The sequence below is a fragment of the Mobula birostris genome, chromosome 31, assembly GCF_030028105.1.
Source record: "Mobula birostris isolate sMobBir1 chromosome 31, sMobBir1.hap1, whole genome shotgun sequence".
Classification (NCBI taxonomy): domain Eukaryota; kingdom Metazoa; phylum Chordata; class Chondrichthyes; order Myliobatiformes; family Myliobatidae; genus Mobula; species Mobula birostris.
The window spans coordinates 6,479,771-6,502,930 of record NC_092400.1 but is presented as its reverse complement, the minus strand read 5'-3'; the positions used below and the strand labels follow the sequence as shown (position 1 = coordinate 6,502,930).

At 42.7% G+C, this 23,160-nt stretch overlaps 1 protein-coding gene across 2 annotated transcripts in view; it reads left to right on the top strand.

Annotated features, from left to right (window-relative positions):
- Nucleotides 1-23,160, top strand: part of znrf3 (zinc and ring finger 3) — a 242,337-nt gene that overhangs the window by 179,722 nt on the left and 39,455 nt on the right. For both annotated transcript variants that reach the window (XM_072247501.1, XM_072247500.1), the window contains exon 3: nt 18,042-18,116. In XM_072247501.1, coding sequence (XP_072103602.1) covers nt 18,042-18,116 — 75 coding nt within the window. The remainder of the gene's footprint in view (nt 1-18,041; nt 18,117-23,160) is intronic.

Below are 23,160 nucleotides of genomic sequence, written 5' to 3'. Positions count from 1 at the left end.
GTCCATGAGTGAGTGGCAGTTAAAGCTATGAATGAACCTCCCAGGAAAGCAAGGGTCCGTCCCCACTTTTGCAATATGACATATTCTTCATTGATCAAGGCCAGCTATTCCTAATTGCCCTTGAAAAAGTGGTGGGAGCTGCCTCCTTTAACATGCATAATCCTTTTGATGAAGGTGCACCCACAGTTCTGTGGGGTGGCAATTTTCTGAATTTAGGGACAACAATGATGAAAGACTTGATGAATTAATTTCAAACTAACAAAGTAGTCTTAAACACAGTTCAGTGAGACACATTTAAATTTAAACAGGATTCACATCAAAAACTAACAGAGGATTTCTATCTAATGTTGCCCTTCTCTTTGATGGTAGAGGCCATGGGTTTCACAGGAACTGTCAGAGTAGCTTGGGAAAGAAACCATAGAACATTTTGTAGATGGTGCACACTGCAATCATTCTGCAGCAGAGTGAAAGTGCTTTCAAGAAGGAATGGACAATCTGAGAAGAATTCTGGGGTTAGTTTTTCTCACCACCTCAGTTCCCTGGAAGATCCTGATTGCAGGGAGACTATACCTTTGGTTACTTATTAGTGAACGAAGAAATCGAGCAGGCTTATTTTAACAGAAGTATTTTAAGCCCAGCATCTTCATAACTCATATCTCTAGCTGCCACATAACTCTCCCTCCCCCTCTCCCCCTTCCCCTCACCCCACTCCCTCTCTCACTCAACCCCCCTTGCCCTCAGCTCCATCCTCCCCCTCATCCTCATCCTCCCCCTTCCCCTCTCCCCTTTCAATCATTCCAAAATTATGGAAGATTTTTCTTTCACAATCTTCATCGAAAGGCAGACACAAGGAAATCTGCAGATGCTGGAAATTCAAGCAACACACATCAAGGTTGCTGGTGAACGCAGCAGGCCAGGCAGCGTCTCTAGGAAGAGGTACAGTTGACGTTTCAGGCTGAGACCCTTCATCAGGACTAACTGAAAGAAGAGCTAAGAGGTCTTACTAGCTCTTCCTTCAGTTAGTCCTGACGAAGGGTCTCGGCCCGAAACGTCGACTGTACCTCTTCCTAGAGATACTGCCTGGCCTGGCAACTTTGATGTGTGTTGCTTCATCGAATGGCATGTGTTGAACAATCACCTAGTGGTCAGTCACATTGAGTTTGTTGGGAAAAACAGCAACAAAACAGGCAGACATTAACTTTGGAAACTTCCATCCTGAGGGGGCGAGAATGAGTGGACTCACCGCAATCTGAGAGGCAATACTGGGCTTGGTCTACCTCAGTAGCCTCACCAGCTCAGTTCCCAGGAAGATCCCACCTCAATAACTGTACAGAGACGTGGGCGATGGAGCTGATGTGAAGATTTTTAGAAGACGTTATGAATTTATGAGGTTGAGGCCTTCACGAAGCAGAGGGAGAGGAATTAAACATGGATCCTGAATGATTACTTTGTTTAAATATGCTCACTGTGACAGGTGATAGCACTATTTTTTCTGGAGTGAAAATGTTAACCCTTTTCCCCTCCCCCCCCCCCCAGCTCTCCATGTTGATAGTCAGCAAAAAGGGCTGAGTAGGAGGAAATTACAATGACACCATCCACTAAGGTTACACTCCTCAGTAGACAGCGTTTTATATTGTGAACCATATCAGCTGTGAATATGTTACTTACAGATTTTGTAAAAATAACATAAATTGTGTGTATGTTGCTCTGGATTTCCAGCATCTGCAGAATCACTCATGTTTATTATCTATCAGAAATAAGTTTTAAGTAGGAGAACACAAACTGTCTCAGCAAATTTACAGAGAAGAGGAAATGTGTTGGATTTCCACTCAGTGGCAATTTTATTAGGTATACCTTTACACCTGCTCGTTAATGCAAATATCTAATCGGCCAGTCATTTGGCAGCAACTTAATGCATAAAGCATGCAGACACGGTCAAGAGGTTCACTTGTTGTTCAGACTAAATATTAGAATGGGGAGGGAATGTGCACTACGTGACTTTGAACGTGGAATAACAGTTGGTGCCAGACGGAAGTTACTAATAAAGTGGTCACTGAATGTATATACAATAGACACTCATGGAATAGCTACTTGAAGATAGTGTAAAACTGTTTACCTTCTTGCCGATGTACCAGAAAGCAAAGAACTGAAGGAAATTGGCAAGGAATGGCAAGGGACAATTCTCAATCCCCATTCCAGATACTTAAAGGAGCCACCGTGCAAAGTTTAATGATAGCTTATGAACCATTTGCAACCAGATCCCAGAGATGTAGGTGGATTGGGGGATAAAATTTCACTGCATTGAAGCCACAGCAGTGAATGTAGGTGGTTTAATGTTGCAAACACCATCGATGCAGTCTAACCAAAGTTCCTATTTTTCCCGTGCCTCTCCTCTATAGTTGAGTGATGGCAAGAGGGCTGCAGGTGGTAGCAATTTACTCTGTACAGTAAAAAAAATACTAACTTGCACTGTAATTTACTTCCAACATAATGCTGCAATTAAATCGTTTGAAGTTGTGCAAATTATGAAACCGGAGAAAGGAACAAAAGCAACAGAGGAAATAAGAAACCATTCTGTGTTCAGGTTTTTGCCACTGTGTACTGGCTCTTTAAGGTCGGGATATTTCCCTCAGCTCTCAGGTTGTTTGGAATCGGGATTCTCCAGGAAATGACTGCTCATTTTTAAAGGGCCACTTCATGGAAAAAAAATCTAGTCAACTGGTTCAATCCAGCAGCCCAGAAGGAAGGATCCTGGGCTTAGAAATAGTGATGTAAATCAGAGTATTGTTAACGTGTGGCACATTAGGATTTTATCAATGATCCGATTGCTGAATTAGCTGAGGGCCCATCGTGTAACGGACATGCATATAACGGCACTAGGTAGCTTATGTTGCACAGACGGTCTCGTGTATAGGAGGTCTGCACACCCAACACTAATATTTGGTTTGGCAAGAGTTAAAAGATGTGACCTACCTGCCAACTGTGAGGCATCTATCCTCTATCAATTGGTCCTTCTTTAAATGGCTCTCTCAATATACATTTAAGCTTCAACACCATCCCATCTTATCTCCCCAGTGCCACACACATACTCACAGACGATATCCCCACAATCCCAGGTCATCTCACAGACCGACCCACTTTTGTCGTTCTCTTCCCTGCCCCCTGCCACTCCGTTCTCTTTCATAGTAGTCATAGTCATACTTTATTGATCCCAAGGGAAATTGGTTTTCGTTACAGTTGCACCATAAATAATTAAATAGTAATAAAACCATAAATAGTTAAATAGTAACATGTAAATTATGCCATGAAGTACGTCCAGGACCAGCCTATTGGCTCAGGGTGTCTGACCCTCCATGGGACGAGTTGTAAAGTTTGATGGCCACAGGCAGGAATGACTTCCTATGACGCTCTGTGTTGCATCTCGCTGGAATGAGTCTCTGGCTGAATGTACTCCTGTGCCCAACCAGTACATTATGTAGTGGATGGGAGACATTGTCCAAGATGGCATGCAACTTAGATAGCATCCTCTTTTCAGACACCACCGTGAGAGAGTCCAGTTCCATCCCCACAACATCACTGGCCTTACTGATGAGTTTGTTGATTCTGTTGGTGTCTGCTATCCTCAGCCTGCTGCCCCAGCACACAACAGCAAACAGGATCGCACTGGCCACCACAGACTCGTAGAACATCCTCAGCATCGTCCAGCAGATGTTAAAGGACCTCAGTCTCCTCAGGAAATAGAGACGGCTCTGACCCTTCTTGTAGACAGCCTCAGTGTTCTTTGACCAGTCCAGTTTATTGTCAATTTGTATCCCCAGGTATTTGTAATCCTCCACCATGTCCACACTGACCCCCTGGATGGAAACAGGGGTCACCGGTACCTCAGATCTCCTCAGGTCTACCACCAGCTCCTTAGTCTTTTTCACATAAAGCTGCAAGTTTCCTTCCCTGCTCCAGCAATTAGTTCCCTCCAATCTCTGCCCAGTCAGATTCAGAATCAGATTTACTATCACTGACGTATGTCCTGAAGTTTGTTATCTTGTGGCAGCAATACAGTACAATGCATAAAATATTACTGTAAGAAATGTTAAAAAAATAAAGTAGTGCAAAAGGTAATGTGGTGTCCATGGTCAGTTCAAAAATCTGATGGTGGAGTGGAGGATGATGTTCATAAAACTTAGTGTGTTTGTGTTTTCAAGCTCTCCTACCTCCTCCTTGATGGTAATAGTGAGAAGAGGGAATGTCCTCGGTGAAGGGGGTCCCACCTTCTTGCGGCATCGCCTGTTGAAGATGTTCTCGATGGTGGGCAGGCTAGTGCCCGTGGCAGAGCTGGCTGTTTACAACCCTGTGCTTTGGCGCCTCCATACCTGCTCCATTTTCTCTCAGACCGCCCCCCCCCCCCAACCCCTCCGCACCTACCGTTTATCCTCACCCAGGCACTGTGCCTTTCTCCAGGAATTCTACAGTGGCGGAATCAAGCAGATGAGTGACCACTGTGCACATCAAGTGTGCTGGAGAGGACATGGGCCTCGTGTGATGGCATTTTCACTCTCTAGATGTTAGACCTTGCGCAAGGCCAGCGCTGTCCCTCACGCATTGCCCTCATCATGGAATTGGAATTGTTTTTTTTTAATTGTCACATGTTCTACAGCTGTGGAATGGATTGCAGCACACAGACTTTTTCTTATTGACTTTAAGTGGGAGAAAGTTGACATTGTACCTCTCATGGACAAAAGACAGCTACTGCCCTTCAAAACAATGCGGTATTATTAATGTCAACACGTGAAGTCAATCACATTTTACACAACATGAAATTTGTTGTCTTGTGGCAGAAGAACAGTGAAAAGATACAAAATTAATTTGGATTTATAAAATAAATAGTGTAAAAAAGAAAGGAATAATGAGGTAGTGTTCATGGGCAGTTAAGAGTCTCATGATGGAGGGGGGAGAAATTGTTCCTGAACTGTTCAGTTTCTTTTAGTTTAATTACTGTTGTGATGTTGGGAAATTGGCACTGAGTTGGTGACATCAAAGTTCTACAAATTGTAATGTGATAGTGACCAGGCTTCTTGCTTCAGTGATATTTCATGGATTAAGTTTTGGCCAGAGCTCGCCTTCTTTGTTAACCAAAATATGCCCATAGGAATGCTTCAGTTCAACTGAAAGGGCAGGCAAGGCTGTGGATTGGTATCCTACCCAGCATCTGAGGAAGGGCAACACTCCCTCAGTTCTACACCAGAATGCCTGCCAGGACCTTGTGTACCCATCTTTGATGTAGACCTGAAGTCATGAGGTTAACTCATAGGCAAGTCTTCTGCTGTGGTTATTTGTGGAGGTTGGCACAGGATGTTTAATCATAAACATCAAAGGGCTTGCCAAAGCTCTCCATGCTGGCTTTTGAGGATCTGGGTGAGAGGGCAATGGTTCAACTCAAATGCTGATGCTGGAGTGGGCACTGGAGTTCAGACATTCCTCTTCTTGGAAATTCTCATGACCTGTTGGCTGGCCATCTCCTCAAACCCTGGAATATTCCCTCTGCTCAGATGAGAATGGCTGAGCCCTGTCTCTCTGTGCTGTTGGGACAGAGAGTGGAGCTTCACCTTCATTAACACTGGTGAATCCAAGTGTCATCATCATCAGGTGCCGTGCCCAGTTTGAGCTTTGACTGCCATGGCCCACACACTCCAGTTTCGGGTCAAGTGGATCGATTCATTCGTATTCATTTCCAGTTCTCTAGCTGCTGTCTCCATCATCATTTGTCTTTGTCTTCCTCTTGCTTTCTTCCCTTCAATCTTTCCCATAATTACTGTGCATTCTAACTCCTCTTTTCTAATCATGTGTCCAATGAAGTTAAGTTGCCTTTTCATGATCTCACACATTATTTCTCTTTTTGTGCTTGCTCTATTCATGACATTCTCGTTAGATATTTGTTTCGTCCATGATATTCTTTGCATCCTCCTCAAAAACCACATCTCTGTTGCTTCAATTCGTTTCCTCATGTTACTAGATATTGTCCAACATTCTGAGCCATATAACGTAACTGGATAAACATAACATTTCAGTGCTCTGAGGCAGGTTGTCATGCCTAGTTTAGTGTTTGTCAGTATACTCTTCATTCTCATAAAGGTGTCTTTTGCCATCCCTATTCTTCTTTTGATGTCCATGTCGCACCTGCCATCTGATGTCACTCAGCTTCCTACGTAGCAAAAGTTCTGTACGTGTTTTATGTCTTCCTCATTTTTTTTCAGCCTGCAAATAGGATTCTCCTTCTTTTTGGATATCACCATACATTCTGTCTTTTTGCAGTTGATAGATAGACCCATTTTTGCACTTTCTTCAACAACTGTATCAATTAAGTTTTGTAGTTCTTCCTCTGTACTTGCAATTAGCACAGTGTCATCTGCATATCTATAATTATTGATGTTTTCACCGCCAACTTTGATTCCCAAGATGTCTCTTATTTTTTGTAATATTGTTTCACTGTACACATTAAACAAATCAGGGGAGAAAACACTGTCTAATGCCTCTCTTGATTTTCGTAAACTAGTCATAGTCATACTTTATTGATCCTGGGGGAAACTGACTCACTTCTCCATCTATCCTTACAGCGGCAGTTTGTTCCCAGTACAGATTTCTGATTAGGCGGAGGTCTTTTGAATCTAGATCTAGTTTCCTGTAATATTTCAAATAACTTATGTGCCTCACTTTATCAAATGCTTTTGTGCAGTCGATAAAGCAAACAAACAAATCTCTTTGCACTTGAATAGGTCGTTCTGATAGCATCCTTAACATCAATACCGCATTTCTTCTACCTTTGTCTTTCGCAAAACCACATTGTTCTTTACCTATTTCAGCTTGTTAGTTCTTATCATCAAAATTCTGAGAAGTATCTTAGTGATTTGACTCATTAAACTTATGGTCCTATGTAATTCACATTCTATTGCTCCAGGTTTCTTAGGAAGAGTGATAAATACTGATTTTTTTCATCTCTTCTGGTATTATTCCAGTCTCATAAATGTCATTGATTAAATCAATAAGTTTTTCAATTCCATTATCTTCAAGGGCGATAATTTGTTCTATTACTAATTCATCAGGACCTTCTGCCTTTCCTTTCTTCATCTTATTTATAGCATTACGAACTTCAGATTTTAAAATACTTGGACCTTCAATGTTGTTCTTAATTTCTGGGATTTCGCCGCGATCGTCTTCAAACAATTCCTGAATATACTCAGTCCATCTGTTCATAATCTCATCTTTTTCCATGAAAATGGTACCATCCTTTGCTTTCAAACATTCACCTGAAGAACAGAGGAGCTTTTTACAGGTATATGCACCAACAACAGATGGAACAAATGAGGATATAGATAAATTGTATGAAGAGCTTGAACAAGAAAAGAACGGATACAAATCTCAAGATATTGTTATTGTCATGGGAGATCTAAATGCTAAAGTAGGACAAGGTGCTGATGGAAATACCATAGGAAAATTTGGACTGGGGGAAAGAAATAAAGAAGTGAGAAATGGGTAGAATGGTGCAAGATGAATAATCAGGTCATTATGAATACCTATTTTAAAAACCGTCCAAGATGCTTGTGGACCTGGAAAAGTCCAGGTGATAACACCAGAAATCAAATTGACCTTATTACCATAAACCAAAGACTTAGAAACTCACTGACTCAATGCAAAACATATCCAGGTGCAGACTGTAGTAGTGACCATAATCCAGTAGTATGTCATGTAAAAGTAAAACTTAAAAAAACTAATGAAGCAAAAACCTGAACAATCCCTTGACTACTCGCAATTAATTAAAGAAGAAAACTTAAGACAAAAATTTACAATTGAAGTAAGGAATAGATTTCAAAGTCCAGAAATAAAATCTGTTGAAGATGATAGCAATCATGTAGAAAAGAAGTTTACCTCTCTGAAAGATGCCTTGGTAGAATCAGCAAAGTCAGAAATTCCTATAAAAGAAAAAAAGCACAAAGAATAAATGGATGACAGATGAAATCTAAAATCTAATGGAAGAAAGGAGACTGAAGAAAGCAAATCCTATAGAAGTCCTTAGATAAAAAAGTTAAAAGCTTATGTCAAAAAGCCAAAGAAGAATGGTTAAAGCAGGAATGTGAGCAACTAGAAAGAATCCCTATTACTGATCCAAAAAGGTTACATCAAATCCAAGTGTAAGAGATCTAAAACCCCAAAGGTTTGTTACCTGATAGATATTGGAAAAAAATTGCTTTTGAAAGTTGGCCTTATCCCATCTTGATGAAAGTAGTTTTGACTTGTAGTCAACTTCGCCGGGCTTGGATTCCAGGTGTCATGCATCATCTAAGTAATTTAAACTAGACAACACCAAACACCCCCATGGCTTTGCAGTCACTCTCGGCTTCAAATTGATGCTACGCCTGATAGCAGTCAACGCTTATTCATCCATGAATCTCTGTGGGACATTCTTCTTCTGAGTCTCCCTTTCAATCTCCCATCTTAGTTGTCCTGATTGATATATTTCCCAAGCAATGGTCTCACGTTGCGGTAGCATCTGAGTAACATGGAAAATAGATAGTTGTAATGTGCCGACAATGTTCAGAATCAGAATCAGGCTTATTATCATTGACATATGTGGTGAAGTTTGTTGTTTTGCGGCAGCGGTACCTTATGAGATGTAAAAATGATGTTTAAGTTACAGATAAGTAATAGATATATAGATACAGAATCAGATTTAATATCACTGCATTACATTGCAATATACAATAAGAAAAAACTATAAATTACAACAAGAAGTCTATGTAAAAAGTTAAATTAGTGCAAAAAGACAGCAAAAATAAAGAGAGGTAGTGTACATGGGTTCATTGTCCATTCAGAAATCTGAGAGCGGAGGAGAAGAAGCTCCTATGCCAGCCCCTTGATGGAAGCAATGAGAAGAAGACATGTACTGGGTGGTGAGGATCCTCAATGACGGATACCAACTTTCGAGGCACCTCGTTTTGAAAGTGTTCTCAGTGCCGGGGAGGGTAGCACCCATGGTGGACCTGGCTGAGTTTACAACTTTCTGCAACTTTTCCAATCCTGTCCAGTGGCCCCTCCGTACCAGATGGTGATGCAGCCAGATAGGATGTTCTCCACAGTACATCTGGAAAATTTACTAGAGTCTTTAGTAATATACTAAGTCTCCTCCAAACTCCTAGTGAAGTACAACCACTGTTGTGCCTTTTTTATAATTGCATCAATATGTAGGGCCCTGGATAGAACCTAAGATTTTGACAACCAAGAACTTGAGACTTCACCTTTTCCACTGCTGGTCCATCAATGAAGACTGTGTGTTCCCTCGACCTACTTCTCCTGAAGTCCACAATCAAGTCCTTGATCGTACTGACATTGAGGGTAAGAGTGCAAGGTCCATATGAAAAGGAGGTATAAGTTGGTACAAGGGCCGATCATTTGGCCTGCCTTCTGTTCGGAGTTTGGGGTACCGCCATCAGCTGGTTTGGAAGTTAACAACGGAGATTGGAGACATTTGGACGTTCAGGCAGCAACAAAGCCGCAGAATGTCCTGTGTTGCTGGGTCATGGCCACAACTTGATTCTGCCAAAGACTGAGCAACCAGCTAATTGAAAGGCTGAGGAAACGCTATTCAGTTAGAGGGCTTGGTGTGATCTGAAAATCATGGTAATTAGGACTGCTTATTTGTTTAAAGATCAGACACCAGCATTGACTTGGTTGTGTCAAAATGCCCGATTCTATGTTGCAACTTCCACATATCTGCTGTTTCTTAATTTGCACAAACGAATCATCAAATTTATTTGCACTGGGTGCAAGAATCATGATGTGACAATATGCAAAGAGACACCCCCTCAAACCTGAGGCACTGTCTGGGCTGTGGCACATAAAGGGTTAACGGTGCCGGGCTTTCTTTCTCCATATTTAATGCACCTGCAAGAAACCATCCTGTAATTAGAGGTGGGTCGTGCATAGTGTGACAGCTTGAACATTAAAGACTTTAGACCTGCCTTTCGGAGGTAGGGGGAGGGAAAACACAATTATTGGGTGGGCTGGGATGTGCCTAAAGGGAAATAGTTGCCCCATCCCTCCCACCACCCCCTCTACACTTCCAGACCTGAAGTGATAGCCTTAATGAAGATTCTTTTAGCCCCTCACTTAGAGCCGTTAATTATTAACTGAGTTAGCAGACATCAAAAAGGGAAAAAATGTGAGCTGCGATCTGCCTTGTAGGTTCTGTGACCACAAAGCCCAATTTCTTGCTTCCCCCCCACCCTCTTTCATGATTGGGTCCTTGATTACCAACTTTAGGGAAGTCAAAGAGGGAGGAAACCAGCAGAAAACTCAGCAGTCTTTACTTGGAGGGTTGGGGAAGTGAGTTTGCATACTAACCCTCTCAACCCTCGACAATAGTACCCGAGACTCCAGAAAATGAGGATAGGTCTCCCATACGGGGGGATCAGGATGGCATGAAAACATTTTGTTTATCTTGTACGCTTAAATTGATTTGTGTGTAAAATAATAGACAAAGTAATTATTGACTGGCTTGGGAAATGTGGCATAAGTATTACAACATTCATGAATACATCCAGCATAGACAAACAGTCCCAAAGCTGTAGGGCATATGCAAATTCATCTAAACAGACTCACCCACACACATACGCACACATACACTCAGATACTTCACAGACTCGCAAACACTCTCCCATGCTCGGCAGAGAGAATGAGCGAGAGTGTTTGAGATAAAGTCAGGCCTTCGTCTGTATTCGAGGCAGAAGTTAATAAAGCATTGGGGCATAGCCTATAGTTTTCGAAACTAGGCTGTACATTTCAAAAATTATCCAAGTACATGTGTATATATTCTGGTTGCTACTGTGAGATTCACCTACATACAGGTGTTTACAGGAGAAGAACTACAGATAATGATAATTTCAGTGCTGCTGTGCAAGCCTATTCATATATTCTTGTGTAAAGAGTCAGAATATTGTAGGACAGCCATTGAGACTTTGGTGAAGTCTGATGGATTTGAACTGTATGCTTTCTGGTCAGGAGTATTGACAATAGAACTAACAGTGAGACCCAGTAATAAATGATTCTACTTTGCAATGAGCTGGTGTAGATTTGGTCATAATGTTGAAATTGAGGTAATATTGTCAAATTTGGTAGTTATGTCTATCAATCTAGTGATCTATTTATTTATTTGTGCAATTGGGTGTCAGTCTTTGTTAATGTATGGTTTTTCATAAATTCTATTATATTTCTATATTTCCCTGTAAACACCTGCAAGAAAATGAATCTCAAGGAAGTATGTGGTGACATATCTGTACTTTGATGATAAATTTACTTTGACTTTGAAAACTGAAGAGTTAAAATTTGCCAGGCCTTATGGATAATGGAAGGCAATAGAACTATTAGGATTGTGCTTTCTTAAAGCAAGCAGTGGCTAATAGACCAAACCAATATCTGTTGTACCTTTCTGATTTTCATTTCCTGTTCTTTTCTGGTGGGCAGGGCAACAAATGAGATATAATCTCTTTCAGTTTATGGGTACACACTCCTCAACATTGAGGTGCAAGCACTGTTGACGTTAAAGGCCTTGCCTGGTTTACCTCTTACCTCCGACTAGTCTGGAGTTTTCTTTCTGGAGCTTGCAGTGATGGAGCAGGCAGAGCTTACACACTGCTCCGGTAACCCAAGGTCAGTCTGAATCATTGGTACCCTGTGTGTAGAAATTGCCCACTCTCTCAGAGACTGAATACATTTCCTCCAGGAGCTCTTGTTTCCTCTGACATCCCAAAGAAACGGCGGTGGATGCAATAGCCTCTGTGAATTTCCCCCTTATGTGTCAGTGAGTGGTCGCATCTGGCCGGAGTTGATGGAATGTGGAGGGAACGAAGACAGATTAGTTCAGGATTGGAGACTAGATTTACAAAGAGTAAATATTAGCTTATTTTTCGCATGTCCATCAAAACATAGAGTGAGGTGATTTACATCAAATCAGTGCAGATCGTGCTGGGCAGCCCACAAGTATCATCACACTGTCAGCGCCAACATATCATGACCAAAACTCACTAAACCTAACTTGTACATCTTTGGAATGTGGGTCATCTACCCAATAAATGAGTGCTGGATGGATGGCGGGGCAAGCTGGGACAAGGATCTATATCTGTGCTGTATGACTCTGATTCACATCACTTACAGTACAAAATCTGTGCTGGTTCCCACTTCATTTTAGACCCTAAGCTCTGAGCTGCCAGCCTTAACTCTGTCCCTTCTGTGTTATAGGTGGATCAATTTCACATATAAACTGGTATCAATCCTTTGAAGCATTTACCCTATTACAGGCACTATATAAGTGCAAGCAATTGTCGGCACTGAACAGCCACACTTTTAAGGCATTTGAAATCATTTCAAGGTTCAGTCGACTGCGCAGAGAGCCACAAAACCCTGAACGTCACCATGATATAAATTACTTTTAGTCGTGCAAATTTACTTACGGGCGAAAGTTTTATACAATAATTTACCTGCATTTGTTGTGTAGGCAAGTTCTGGCATCCTGTGTAGATGTGCCAGTTTTATGAGTGAATGCTTGCAGTCATTTATGAACCCTGGGCAAGGGTCTTAAATAGTTACAAAAAGGCCATTTCCGGTAATTATTGTGCTGCAATTTGGAATCTGTACCTGTAACCCAAAAGGGACTTCAGGTGTAGAGGTGTTGCAGGAAGTCTCAGCCCTTAATACCTGCAAGGTAGCCCGGGTGGAGAAGGCACAATCCCACATCTTCTGTCAAAAGTGAGGATTGACTGCCCCCTACTGCCAAAGTAATGCATTGCACCACTGATTTCCTTTCCCCCAAGGAGGAGAATGCTGCATAAAGGATGCTGTCTCACCACAGCTGCCTGTTGCAAAGGCCAATCCTGTCCAGTTGGAATCACAAACAGCAGAGCTGAACACAACAGATTTCTTGATCATGTAAAATTTCAATAACCTGAAAAATTCCACTTTCTTGAAGTCAAGTTCGTTTCCATTCACACCTCATTCCTCTCCCAAAAAAAAAGCATGTTGGGAAATATTGAGGTAGTTTTGGTCACCAAATTACAGGAAGGATATAAATAAGGTTGAAAGAGTGCAGAGAAGGTTTACAAGGATGTTGCCGGGACTTGAGAAACTCAGTTACAGAGAAAGGTTGAATAGGTTGGGACTTTATTCCCTGGAGCGTAGAAGAATGAGGGGAGATTTGATTGAGGTATATAAAATTATGATGGGTATAGATAGAGTGAATGCAAGCAGGCTTTTTCCACTGAGGCTAGGGGAGAAAAAAAACCAGAGGGCATGGGTTAAGGGTGAAGGGGGAAAAGTTTAAAGGGAACATTGTGGGGGGGGGGTGAGGGGGCTTCTTCACACAGAGAGTGGTGGCAGTGCGGAATGAGCTGCCAGATGAAGTGGTAAATGCAGGCTCACTTTTAACATTTAAGAAAAACTTGGATGGGTACATGGATGAGAGGTGTATGGAGGGATATGGTCCAGGTGCAGGTCAGTGGGACTAGGCAGAAAATGGTTTGGCACAGCCAAGAAGGGCCAAAAGGCCTGTTTCTGTGCTGTAATGTTTCTATGGTTCTATGGTTTTTTACACTGTGAGTACCATGATGGTTTGGAGACCACCATGTTGCTTTTGTTCATGAGCAAAGTGTTCCATGTAGTTCCCTTTCCCTCTTCTCTGTGACTTCTGGCCAAGATTCCTCGAAGACCGATGTGAGCTTGGTATTGTATCTGATCAGCTGTGTCAGAAGTGAGCAACACTGTGTTAATACACTGCTTGTTCTTCTCAATAGGGAAGTCGGAGTGAACACATACGGAAGTTCCGCAATTGACCCTATCTCTTGTGGCTCGAATTTGCATTGTCCCTCCATCACTTTCTAACGAGAAGGCTTTGAAATATGCTATGGATGTGTACACAATTTAGTTGTACTGGTAGGGAATGCCCTGCATCTGTCAAGGGCGAAGACAGACTAAGATGTCTAAACTTTGCTCTTTTGTGATCTCGTGGTCTTCCCATTGATGCAATGATCTCCAAGCAGGAGAAAATCTGCAGATGTCAGAAAACAAAGCACACACACACACACACACACACACACACACACAGAATGCTGGAGGAACTCAGCAGGCCAGGCAGCATCTGTGGAAAAGAGTGAACAGTCAACGTTTTGGGCTGAGAAACTGTTGACTCTTTGCTATAGATGCTGCCTTGCCTGCCGAGATCCCCCAGCATTTTGTGTGTGTTGCACTGATCTACCTGCCGCCATCCCCACACCTCTCTCTATTTCTCCCGGAGGCACCTATTGACTGAGATGAGGACTCTGTCATGCGATGTGGACCTATCAAACAAGCCCAGGTTCAGACTTAGCATTAGAGGGAAGAGAACTCAACATTTCAACAAAGAGACCTGCAGGCAGACAGCGTTCATTTAACCCCTGATTGTGAGCAAAAATGTAAAGGAGTATTGGAGGGAGCCAGCCAACAGCAAAGGGACAAACCAATCAGTCAGTTCTCTGTACAACTGTCTTCACTGGCGAAGGAATTTGCACGCACTCTGTTAATCTACCTACCCCATGCATCCTTTCTCTGTGCAAGGGCCATCCCCAAGTTACCTACAAACACATTGACATACCAATGCCAGACATCCCACCTCTTCCGGAAGTTCCAGGAGTCTCCTGCATATTAATAGTGGCTCCCTGATGCCCGCAAATTATATACAATATCACGCAAATCAATTTTTTTGAGAGCAAGCAAGTGAGAGAAAGCAAGAGAGAGCGCGAGAGCGACTGCGAGAGAAAGCAAGCGGGAGCACGAGAGAGAAAGCAAGCCAGAGAGAGAGTGCACGAGCGACCACAAGAGAGAGAGAGAGAGCGAACGAGAGCGCGCCATGGCAGAGTGTTCCAAAAAAAAATATGAAACGTACGTCACCCCAGACTACACTAAAATGTATCCCTGCCCAATAGGGGTCAAAATAATGGCAGTGTTGCTCGCTGCACTGTTTGCAACAGTGACTTTTCTATTGCCCATGGGGGGGTTAAGACTGTAAAAGACAGGTTGAGGTGAGTTTAACAGGTGTCATTCATTCATTAGCATAGCTAACGTTATTTAAACTAGCTGGCCAGCTGCTAAGGAGCTACTCTGTTGCAGACATCCTACCTCTCCCGGAAGTCTTCCGCAAATTGATGGTGCTGCCTCCCTGAAATGAGTTTTTGCAGGGTGGGATGTCTGCAATGCGTTCTCAAAATATTATTAAATTCAAAAGTCCAACATGGGTCCATTTATATGAGTGGCTGAACTAATTCCCTCCCTTTTCTTTTAGTAGTTGCTCTTTCTTATGTGTTTTTGATGTCATTCATTACAATACTGAAGGATTTAGTTACCACATCGAGTAATTTTATTTTGTGTGTATTTTCTGGCTGCTTGTAAAAATGGAACCCGTTTGTTATCCAGGGATGACTTGTGTTTCTTTTCTCCTTGAAATGCAATTTAAATAAAAGCTTAAAGGTTTGAGGTAAGAGTGTACTTATCACCATAATGTCTGAAATTAATGGAAGAGGCTGACAACAGTAACAGTTACTGCTGCATGATTAAACCTAGAGTTAGCTACAGTCTCTACTGTTCATAGAGGGCAGATCCATGTGAGTGAGACTTGCCTCCAGTATCCAATGATTGGTAAACAGGACAGTGTTGTTACATTAGTAATCTACAGCCATATTGAGACACTATCTGCTATTGATGTTTTAATTAATCTCTCTGAAGCTATTCATGTAGCTAGATAGTAAGTTAAAATGCATTGTTTTAAATTGCAATAAATACGGTGGTTTTACCCAACGTAAGCTGATTAGCTTTCTAATCTAAAATTATTAGAATAATTCGGTTATTAGGCACTAATTCAACAGGAAGAATCATAGTATTTTTAAACAACCTGGTGTTTTCACTTTCTGAGGAGACTGAGGCGTGCAAGGCCCCCGCCCCTATTCTAACAGCCTTCTAGAGGCGTAACATTGAAAGTGCCTTGTCTAGCTGCATCATTGTGTGGTATGGAAGCATCAAGGCATCAGTAAGACCCTACAAAAGGGTAGTTAGAAAGCACTGAGAGAATCACACCTCCTCTCCCATTTGTGATATTTACCAGGAGCATTGTAGACAAAGGGCATGAAGGATTGTTGAGATTCCCTACCAGCCATCTCCTTGACCCACTACCATCAGGAAGGAAGTACAGAAGCATCAGGACTAGGACTGCAAGGCTGGGTGACAGCTCCTTCCCTGAGGCAGTGAGACTAATCGACACCCTGCCACCACCGAGGTCTCGTCAGGTTTACTTGTGCAGCCCACCCGGATGACAATAAATTTGAATGTGAACTTAGTTGCCTGGCATGGATAGCCTCACTCACCTCATCGCTGAACTGACTCCACATCCTGCAGTCTCACTTTCCGGCCCGACGCGTTGACTGATCGTTCCCACGGATGCTGCCCGACCTGCTGAGTTCCTCCAGCGTGTTGTGAGTGTTGCTTTGACCCCAGCGTCTGCAGGGTATTTTGTATTCACTTTCAAGGATTCTACAACTGATGTTCTCAGTATTATTTAATTTTTATTTGTATAATTTGTCTTTGCATTTTGTTTTTTGTCAGTTTTTACTTATATATAGTTTTTCATAAATTCTGCTTTATTTCTATATTTTCATGTAATTGCATGAAAGTGAATGTCAAGGTGGCATATGGTATTACATGTGTACTTTTATAATACATTTATTTTCATTTTGACTTTAACAGTCACCTTGCAAAAGCCTAAATACCTGCATTTATTTTATGTTGCCCTTTTAATATGACTAGACTGTGGGGTGCCTTGGTTGTTAGAATCTATGAGTGGACTTGATTTGTTGCTGACACACTCATTTGCGATAAGCAGCCTAGTGAACATCTTAACCCAAAGAAGGGAGAGCATTCCATTGTTGCTGTAGTTGAGGTTACGGACCTCGGACTGAAATTGCTTCCAGTCCCCAGGGTAACGAGGAGCAAATAAACAAGTATCAATGATTGACGAGTTAAACACATCAGAAGCAGATGGTCTATCCTGTGTCTGTACACAAATACTAATCAAAACATTTTATCTTTCAGCTCACCCTTTTCTCCCTTGATAAAAGCACTGCACTGCATGGAATTTAGTCGCAAACAATAGATTCCATTTTTTGGACCATGTAAAGTCAATTGCCCAGCCAATGAAGTTAATCAGAGCTTCTCATTGACAGTGGATGAGAGGTTGGGTGAGTGGGGAATGCAGCATCAAGGGCAACCCAATACTCTTGTTCATTAGCTGGTCACCATTGCTGTAAAGAAAATAAGTACTTGCTTTCTCACATTCACACTGAAACACTTCATGCAAAATGAGTTATTCTGGAGTATTATTGCAAAGACACGTGTGAATTTGTGAGGACACAATGTGGCTGTGTCTGGCTGTCAATGCATACAAGTTTAAGGATGGGAAGGGGCGGAGGATTATCTGACGTGGGACTAGATGGAGTCTACGGGAGAAAGTTGGGTTGGGTTCTGGATGAAGGTTTACAGCTTTGGAGTGACGATCAGCACCACTATTACTGCCAGCCCTGGTGTGATGTGTAGTACCCAGTATCAAAGTACTATTACTGGCAGTTTGTTCACTTAGCTTCCCCAGTGCATTCTGGAATAGCATTTGATCGTTACAAATCCTAGCCTTGTGAAATATTGGTGTCAATTCTTCTGTGTTTGCCACAGCAGCCTTTATATAGCCATGAAGACAGAAGCAAGGATTTGTTCTGAAAGGACAGGACAGGTGGAAAAGATAGAAGTTCTTGTCTGCTTTGTATTTCTGTAACAGCACTGGTTCTGTTGCCTGAGGCAGCAATATTACTTACATCCTATATCATACTGGAGAAAACAGAATCACTAACAGGCTAACTATTGCAGTAGAACTGTCTTTCTGTTGTCTGAAATGCAATTTGTACTCAGGGATATTGTGCTTTGCTTTGCAGGCAAAGCGGGCAGTCCAGAGAGGAGCAACTGCGGTCATCTTTGATGTGTCCGAAAACCCAGATGCCATTGACCAGGTATGAGATACGTTCTCCCCATTGTCCTATACGTTGTAGCCCAACCAAGTTAGATAGATTAAAAAAACAAATGTGCTCATTACAGAGTGCATGATCTGATCACAATGACCACTCTACAAACACAAGAAAACCCAAGGATGCTGCAAATCCAAGCAACGCGCACAAAGTGCTGGAGGAACTCAGCAGGCCAGGCAGCAGTCGATGTTTCGGGCTGAGACCCTTCACCAGGATTGGAGAAAGAGATCTGATAGGAGAGGACAGAAGGCCATGGAAGGTGTTGCTCGTCCAACCGGAGTGTGGCCTCGTCGTGGCAGTAGAGGAGGCCATGGACTGATGTGTTGGTCAGGCCACGACCACCTTCCACTTTATACTCCGTCTGAATAGGCTTCACCCTGATGGCATGAACATCGATTTCTCAGACTTCTGGTCATTGCCCCCACCGCCTCACTATTCCCTATTCCCATTTCCCTCTCTCACCTATCTCCTTATCTGTCCATCAGCTTCCTCTGGTGCCCCACCTTCCCTTTCTTCCATGGCCTTCTGTTCTCTCCTACCAGATATCCTCCTTCTCCAGCCCTTTGTCTCTTTCACTAATCGACTTCCCAGCTCTTTATTTCACCCCTCCCCCTCCCAGTTTTACTTATCAACTTCTAACTTGTATTTCCTCCTCCCTTCCCGTTTCACCTTCTTCCTCTGACTTCTCATCTTTTTCCTCCAGTCCTGATGAAGGGGCTGGGCCGTAAAAGACAACTGTTGACTCTTCTCCACAGAGGCTGCCTGCTGAGTTCCTCCAGCGTTTTGTCTGTGTGTCGCTTTATTACGATCACTGCCATTTTGCAGAGTATGTTGTAAAATGGGCAAAAGAGGACGAGCGGCCCCTTTTCCCTTTCTGTGGATTTTCAATCCTGTTAGAAGTCAAAATCTACCCAGATGTGTGATGTCAGCACTCATGGATTTGTGGTTTTACGGGAGGTAGCAGGGAGCGAATACCTTTTTATAGAGCTGTTCCTCAATATCTGCTGACAGCACATCGTGAATTTACCAAATTCAAATATAAGACGCAGAAGCGACGGAGCAAATAGATACCCAGAGTCATACAGCATGGCAACAGGCTACTTGGCCTACTGGATACGCGTCCATATTGATTCCATCTTTCAGCATATGGCCCACGGCTGAGTAGCGGAACTGCCTTGTGTGATGGAGCAATATGATCAGCTTTATTTGTTACAGGTACACTGAAACATCAAAGCATACAGTGAAAGGTTGTTTGTGGCAAACCAAGTCACCAAGGACTGTGCTGGGTAGCCACACTAACAGCACCAACAGAGCGTGCCCACTATACGTCTTTCTGGACTGTGGGAGGAAACCAGAGCAACCGGAGGAAACCTAGGCGGCCACGGGGAGAGTGTACGAACTCCTTACATACAGTGGCAGGACTCGATCCTGAGTCGCTGGCACCATGAAATAATGTGCCAACTGCTACGCCAGCGTGTTGCCACGACTGTCACATGGACAGCGTCACCCTCAGCGTGGCTGAGGGCCGTGTGGTGGAGTCTGGTCAGGTGGCCGGGCCGGAGCAGAGCCTTCCCAAGAGATAGATCTCTGACAGACAGCTAGGCAGGGAAACTGCGGCATTTTCCCGTAGAAATAAATGTAAAGAGTTCATTTAAAAATCTGCTCCCTGATGTGAGCAGTGAGGACCTGTCACACTACTTCCGGGAAGAACGGGAGAGTTATCCTCTATTTCCTTATCCCCCTGCAGTTGTTATTTCTAAATATGGTTACCTGCTCTTTATCATGTTACTGCTTACGCTGCACAAACTGACTGCCTTGTGGTTTTGAATTTCTGAAGTAGATTGACTGTAATGCAATGATGAACCATGCAGTTCAGATTTTGTCTCAGGATGTGGACTAATATTTCTGCGCTACTGGGAGTCTGCATGGTTGATCCCAACTCCCAGTATTCATGGGGTCAGAGAGTGAGACAGGAGAGAAATAGGCCCTGCAGCCCAACTCATCCATTATAACCAATAGTCCCATTTTGCAGAATTTGGCCCATATCCCCTAAACCTTTCCTCCTCCACCTACCTGTCAAAATATCTTTTAAACGTTGTTATTGTAATTGCTTCAACCATTTTCTCAGACAGATCATTCCATGTGGAAACACCATCTGTGTAAAGAAGATGCCACTCTGGTCCTTCATAAACCTTTCTCCTCCTACACAGACCTCTGACCTTTAGCTTTTGACTTACTCTCCCTGGGAAAAGGACTGTGTGCATTCAACTTAACTATGTTTATATATCTCTATAAGAACTCCCGTCAGGTCTCCTAACTCCAAGGAATGAGGTCTTATCCTGCCCAACCTCTTACTGTAACTCAAGCCCTTCAAGTCATGGTAACATTCTCATAGCTCTTCTTAGTACTCATTCCAGCTTAGTGACCTCTTTCCTATAGCAGGGTGACCATCACTTTACACAATATCTGTACAAGTGCAACATGACATCCCATATTCTTTAGTCAGTGCTCTGACTGGTGAAGGCCTTCTTCACCGCCCTGCCTACCTGTGACAACACTCTGTGCTGGTAATCTTAGGTTCCTCTGTTCTCCAGCACTCCCCACTGTTCACAGTGAAAATCCTAACCTCAGTCACATACAGTAGTCCAGTGGACAGTTGTACTCATGCCTAAACCCATGAACATGGCACAGATAAGAAGAGCGATGAACATTTACACTTGGCTGGACGATTCAAGCTCCAGCAAGTCTGATAAATGAACTTAGTGTAATTGTTACGCAAAGGCATGATGGGCCAAAGGCACAACTCTAAATTTCAAACGTTGACGCCATCCAGGTTTAAATGGTCCCCTTTCACCAGGATAACCATTTGCACCCTCTCTCCCTCTTTCAAACCAGGTCCAAACTTTGCCAACTTGTCAAGGCTTCCTCAGTGTCGTCTTCCAAAGCTTCGACATCTCAGATAATCAAGGGGCAGCATATATGTGGGATCACCATGCACACTGGTATACCATGCTCTTAAATAGCAACTTCTATCCATGCTCTACACACGTTCACATTTGGAAATATATTTGCATTCCTACATCAGTCAGCCGTGCACGTACGTATATTTAAGACGAACACTCAGCACCACCTCTGGGGTAATTGGAGATGAATTATAAATACCAACCCAGTGAGCACGCCTGTGACAGAGTCAAACAAAAACCAGGGTTCTTCCCTTGTTCAACATTAGCACCTAGAAGACAGTAAGAAAGTGATGAAGTTGGTAACTCTGGCCGAGGCTTCTCTGCTGTTCCGTTGGCAGTAGATGTAGTTGCCATGACACCCAAACTTCCCAGGGACGAGAGATCGAGCCCAAGGACTTTTTTTTTCCAAATCTTTTTTTTAACTTTCTCGGTGGCATTGTCAATGTTAGCCTGATATATAAACCAACACCCCATAGAGCAAACATACATTACATTTGCAAATGGTTCCCTTTCTTTAAGCCATTAAATGTGCTGTAATGAGCAGAAGCTGAGGCAGTACATCTCGTCAATCAGAAAGGGAATCTGTGAAACACCAGGCACTGCTCTTGTCTCCCAGGCCCCTTCCATCCCTGTCATTGGAATGTGCTGGGCAGCCAGAAACCATGGAGTCGGCAAATTCCTTTATGCTTTTTTTTTTGGCTGCTTTGTAATAACCAACATTGAAAAGATCTCCACCCCTCCAGGTAAACACTGGTATTGCTGTCTGGACAGGAATGGCAAATGCTAGAGAACAGTTTGAACTAGTCAAACACCCTGGGCTAAATTAAAATGAGGAATAGAGACTTAATCCAAGATTTGTAACTAGGCCTAAGAACTGTCATTAACTGTAGTATGTTTGATGTCCCAGATGGAAAGGGTGGTTTGTTTTTGGGTAACAAATTAATAGATAGGGATTACTGGTTTTTATCGTTGAATTAAGATGGATCTCATCACCAAGTAATGATGATTGCTGAAATCTAACTTAGTTTTTGAAGACGCAAACACGAGGAATTCTGCAGATGCTGGAAATTCAAGCGACACACATCAAAGGTGCTGGTGAACGCAGCAGGCCAGGCAGCATCTCTAGGAAGAGGTGCAGTTGACGTCTCAGCCTGAAACGTCGACTGTACCTCTTCCTAGAGATGCTGCCTCGCCTGCTGCGTCCACCAGCAACTTTGATGTGTGTTGCTTAGTTTTTGAAGAGTTAGTGTTTCTTTGTGAAACCGGTTTCTGCATTGGAATTATTTAGAAGTTGCAAGACGATCATCTCCATCTATTAATTACTTCTCATTCCTCGATTTAGTCAGAGTTAGAGGCATCAATATTATACATGAATGTTAATGAGTTGCTGCTACTGTTTTTGATTGTGTGTGTGTGTGTGAGATTTGAAACGTAACAGTAAGTAAGGCATGCCTGAGAGGACCAGGTGGATTTTCTCACTAAGGTTATTCACGTTTCTTCTTGACTGATGATTGTCAGCTATGTTTATTTAACTGCCCCATCATTTCAATACTGAGACAGTGGGAGTTAGATGGGCTCGCCAGATCTTTTCACATCCAATCGCTCCAGGCATTCTAAATGGCAAATGGCCTGTGGATGTTCAGCTACTGTTCTCCAGTGTTACTGCATCCTTAGCACGCATTCGAGAAGATGGCTGAACTATTACCCCAGTGCCACTCCACTGCACCAATTAATTCACTCCATATCCAAAGATCTGTCAATCCCTGCCTTGCATATACCAAGCAAGTGAACCTCCAGAGTATTCTTGAGTAGAGAATTCCAAAGATCCATTGCCCCAAAGTTGTGAAAATTTCTTCTCGTTTCTGTCCTGAATGGCCAACCCTTTACTTTGAGAACAATACCCTGGTTCAAAATAACCCAGCAAAACCCTGCATGCAACCTGACAAAATTGATTAACGTACTTAAATGAAAAATATAGTTTTCTTAAGGAAGCTGCATTTTTGAATTACAATACTGATTCTAATAAAGAAGGTCAATTGCATAAGTAACTCTTTTAAATCACGGCA